Genomic DNA, 4,556 nt, shown 5'->3' on the forward strand with positions numbered 1-4,556 from the left:
TAAAAAGTTTTATATAAAAATTATGTAAATAATAAATGAAATTTTAGTTGAACTCATAACTTGAGAAGCAATACATTCAAATAATAATGAACTATTTTATAACATAGTAAATAAATTATTTAAATATTTAAATATAAAAATAAAAATAAATAAACATTTTAATATAATTTAATAAAAATAATTATATTAAGAATGTTATTAAATTATATTAATATTTAATAATAATCTTGTTAAAATTTAATACTCATATCTAAAAAGTTTTTTCTAGGGTATTTTAGTCATTTTAACTTTTTCTTTATGCTATTGTATATCTATTCTATACAACCAAACACAATAATACTATTACGGTTCTATTCCATTATATTTAACTAAATAATTAAATTACTCGTTACGACTGTATTTTATTATTGTTCTATTCTATTAAAGCTTTATTCGATTGCCTAAATATTTTCATTTCTTTCTTACGTAAGTCGCCACCTAATCATATCAAATTCACGTGAACTCTTATAAAATCTCCTATTACCGTCTCGCTGACTCAAGTCAAATCTCCAATTGCTTTATCTGATAAGCCATTGGTCATTAATGGCGGCCTACATAAAGACAAACAAATCATATGACACGTGAACTACTCTGGAAATTGCTTGGAAACTTTCAGCATGAATCATATAGGAAATTATACCTTAAGCACCAAGTCATAGGTAGTCCTTTATTCCAATATATACAGAGAGCAGTTACCAAAGTTCAAAAACACTTCCAAGTAACTTTAAAGAGTTACAGAAAAAATGGCTATGGTGGGAGAAATGTGGTCTCATTTAGGCTCTACAATGGGAACATTGATGCTTGTTTATACCGTTTTTAAACAGTTCTTCCCTCACCATCTTCAAGGCTCTTTCGAAAAGTATTTCAATAGAATTGTGAGATATGCATATCCTTATGTCGAAATTACTTTTGATGAGTTCACTGGTGAACGCATGAAGCGCAGCGAAGCCTATTTCAGAATCAAAAGTTACCTCAGCGACAAGTCAACGGCATCGGCCAAGCGTCTCAAGGCCGATGTTGTGAAAGATAGCCAATCCGCAGTCCTTAGCATGGATTATAATGAAGAAATTACTGAAGAATTTCAAGGGGTTAAAATTTGGTGGTCTGCAAAGAGAACTCTTTCAAAAACACCACGGATTGCAATCTACCCTGCTGACGATGAAAAGAAATCTTACAAGCTTACAGTTCATAAACGCCATAGAGAATTGATCACTCAATCTTATATTAGCCATGTTATGAAGGCAGGCAAGGAAATCGAAACGAGAAACCGGCAACGGAAGCTTTATTCGAATAATCCGAGCCAGGACTGGGACGGATACCGAAGCAACAAGTGGAGCAACGTCCTGTTCGAACATCCTGCGACGTTTGATACATTGGCTATGGATGCGAAATTGAAAGAGGAAATCAAGAACGATTTGATCAAGTTCAGCAAAGGGAAAGATTACTATGCCAGAATTGGGAAAGCTTGGAAACGTGGATATCTCCTTTATGGTCCTCCGGGGACTGGGAAATCATCGATGATTGCGGCAATGGCAAACCTACTGAACTACGATGTTTATGATCTCGAACTCACTGCAGTGAAGGAAAACACGGAGTTGAGAAGGCTTTTGCTTGATACGTCAAGCAAATCGATTATCGTCATCGAGGATATTGATTGCTCTATCGATCTCACAGGCCAAAGGGAGAAGAAGACGGAGAAAGATGGAAACGAAGACGAGCCCTCGGATCCGGTCACCAAAAGGGTGAAAGATAAAAAGAAAAAGAATAGTAAGGTTACATTATCGGGACTTTTGAATTGTATAGATGGACTTTGGTCGTCTTGTGGGGGTGAAAGAATCATTGTTTTTACAACAAACTATGTTGAGAAGCTTGATCCGGCATTGATAAGGAGGGGAAGAATGGATAAACACATTGAACTGTCTTATTGTTGCTTTGATGCATTCAAGGTATTTGCGAAGAATTATTTGGAGGTTGATTCTCATTCATTGTTCGGAGAAATCGAATCATTGTTGGGGGAAACAAATATGACACCAGCTGATGTTGCGGAGAATTTGATGCCGAAATCAGATTATGACGATGTGGAAACTTGTTTGAAGAGATTGGTGGAAGCTCTTAAAGATACTAAGGAGGAAGCAAAGAAGAAGGTTGAGGATGAAGCTCGTTTAATGGCGGAGAAAGAAGAAGAAGAAAAACAGAGGAAAAAACCTGAGAAAGAAGAAAAGGAACAAAGCGGTAAAGATGTGAAAGAAGTCAAAGAGAATGGTGTGGCAAAGGTGGGTGAAGAAGTGAAAGAAATTGGGGTCACCCATTAATATATGAATTGATCATTGTAATACATTGGTCAAGTCCAAAAGAAAAATTTAGTATAAATTTAAATTTATATTTAAAATATGAGTAAAAATTTTTGCAAAATATAAAATCTTTTTAAAAATTTTTGCAAAATATAAAATCTTTTTAAAGTAAATAAAAAAATTCCCTTTAAAGAAACGTGGAATGATGAAAACTGCATGTTTTTTTGTGATAAGGAGTTGGGCATTCGTCGATTTCCTAGACATATTTCAACTTGGATGATGTGTATGCCGGTATTGTAACGTGTGGTGGTCTTTGTCTTGGTCTCAACACTGTGATTAGAGAGATAGTATGGGGCTTGTACCACACGTATGTGTGAAGAAAGTTTCAGGAATAGATGTGGGTGACCATTACGCCTCGACTTTGTTCCTTATGGAGTTCTTTTTAATATATTTCATTTCTTGTACAGACTATTAGAGGAAAAAGGTTTTCCTGAATCAATAATAGTGTTTAGCTCTAAATTTTGCTAATAAGGAAAACATATAAATGCTTACTATATAGATTTCTTCATTAAATGTGTCAACCTAACATTTTCATGTTGGTATGATTTTCCCTTGATTAGAAGATGTTTTAAAATATGTCATCCATCATTTAAGGAGTTTCTTGCATTTATAGGAGGATACATGGGATTTTATGCTAAAATTATTGTGCATTTAGATCCCAAGGTTGTTTATGATATCTATAAACTTATGGAACTATCTTTGGAACATTATGAGGTGAGCATGATACCAAAGATTGTTGATAGCAGTCAGAATCATGGAATTAATTAGGTATGTGTAAAAAATATTATGATATTTGTAATTGTTGTCAATAAGTATAATTAGTTATCATGATCAAAGACTTATCGATCTAATTGACATATTAGTGGAACTTAGGCTTACATTATTGGTGGAGATGGAATTCAGAGAGTTGCATATGTTGTATTGAGGTTATTCTTTAATAGAATATACAAACAATGATTTGCCATGCAACTTTGTACATACTAAAAAGAAATTTATTTTGTACTTTAAAGGAAACTAGATGTTTCGTGGGTTTTTCGTAAATGACGATGTTAAGAAACAATTGTGCTCGGGAAAGAAGAATAAAGCAGAAGGAGAAGGTAGAGGATAGATTTAGAGAAAGGAAAAAATATTCCAAGGTTTTTACATGCCCTTGCATAACTGATGAAACAATTATTTATAGTCTATTGACCATTCAGAACAAGAAAAAATCCGTTAGCACTTTAGGTGGCCTCCTCTCTTGAATTCCTCTACGTTCAGCAACTAGTGCGATACTACTCACTGGTAGGTCCTTGTTCTCCAGCTAATTGGTGTTGACGTGGATTCTTTCATGTTCTTGCTCGTCCATAACATCACCCCCTCCAAGTGTAGGAACCTTGTCCTCAAGGTTTGGCATCAGATCGACGAACTGAGTTTCGCCTGGATCGAACAACAATGGAAGCTGAGTAATCTGCTGAAGTGGTTGTCCCTTACATGGTTTCAGCTGAGAGACATAAAATACGGGATGAATTCATGTTGAATTCGGCAGGTCCAACATGTAAGCTACAGTTCCCACTCGTTTGAGTATACGATAGGGACCAAAGAATCGAGGACTGAGCTTGTGTTACCTCTTCAAACGCAGTGACAATTGTCAATACGGCTTCAGTCGTGCAAAGGCCCAATCTCCCTCTTTTAATTCCAGCTTTCGGCGATGTCTATCGGCCTGCATTTTCATCTTGTTTTGTGCTTTGGACAGATTCTTCTTCAACTCTCTTAACAGAAGATCACGTTCCTTCAAGTCATGGTCGAGCTGGGCATTTAAGGAACCACCATCTGTCTAACTTACTATTGTTAGGGGTTCATGGCCATACAACGCCTTGAATGGTGTCATGCCTACCGAAGATTGATAAGCAATGTTATACTAATACTCGGCCTAAGCAAGGTAACTTTCCTACTTTCCTGGATTATCTCCCGCCATGCAACGTAGATACATCTCCAAACATCGATTTAGGGCCTCCATTTGGCCGTCGTCTGTAGATGGTATGTAGAACTCATACACAACTCGATGCCCTGGAGTCGAGCCAGCTCAGTCCATAATTCACTTACAAAAATTCGATCTCGGTCACTTACGATAGAACGGGGTATCCCGTGAAGTTTCACCACGCCTTCGACCATTATTTTGGCAATGGA

The 4,556-nt window shown here is 36.0% G+C and overlaps 1 protein-coding gene across 1 annotated transcript; it reads left to right on the forward strand.

Annotated features, from left to right (window-relative positions):
- The first annotated feature begins 696 nt into the window (after positions 1 to 696).
- Positions 697 to 2,867, forward strand: LOC108455865 (AAA-ATPase ASD, mitochondrial-like). The gene has a single exon (XM_017754433.2). The coding sequence runs from the start codon at positions 783 to 785 to the stop codon at positions 2,349 to 2,351; it is 1,569 nt and encodes a 522-aa protein (XP_017609922.1). The 5' UTR covers positions 697 to 782; the 3' UTR covers positions 2,352 to 2,867.
- The last annotated feature ends 1,689 nt before the right edge of the window (positions 2,868 to 4,556 follow it).

This window comes from Gossypium arboreum, chromosome 9 (assembly GCF_025698485.1).
Source record: "Gossypium arboreum isolate Shixiya-1 chromosome 9, ASM2569848v2, whole genome shotgun sequence".
Taxonomy (NCBI): Eukaryota; Viridiplantae; Streptophyta; class Magnoliopsida; order Malvales; family Malvaceae; genus Gossypium; species Gossypium arboreum.

Excerpts from the sequence above, each read along its gene's own strand:
- LOC108455865 (XM_017754433.2), top strand. The coding sequence starts at position 783 with ATGGCTATGGTGGGAGAAATGTGGTCTCATTTAGGCTCTACAATGGGA.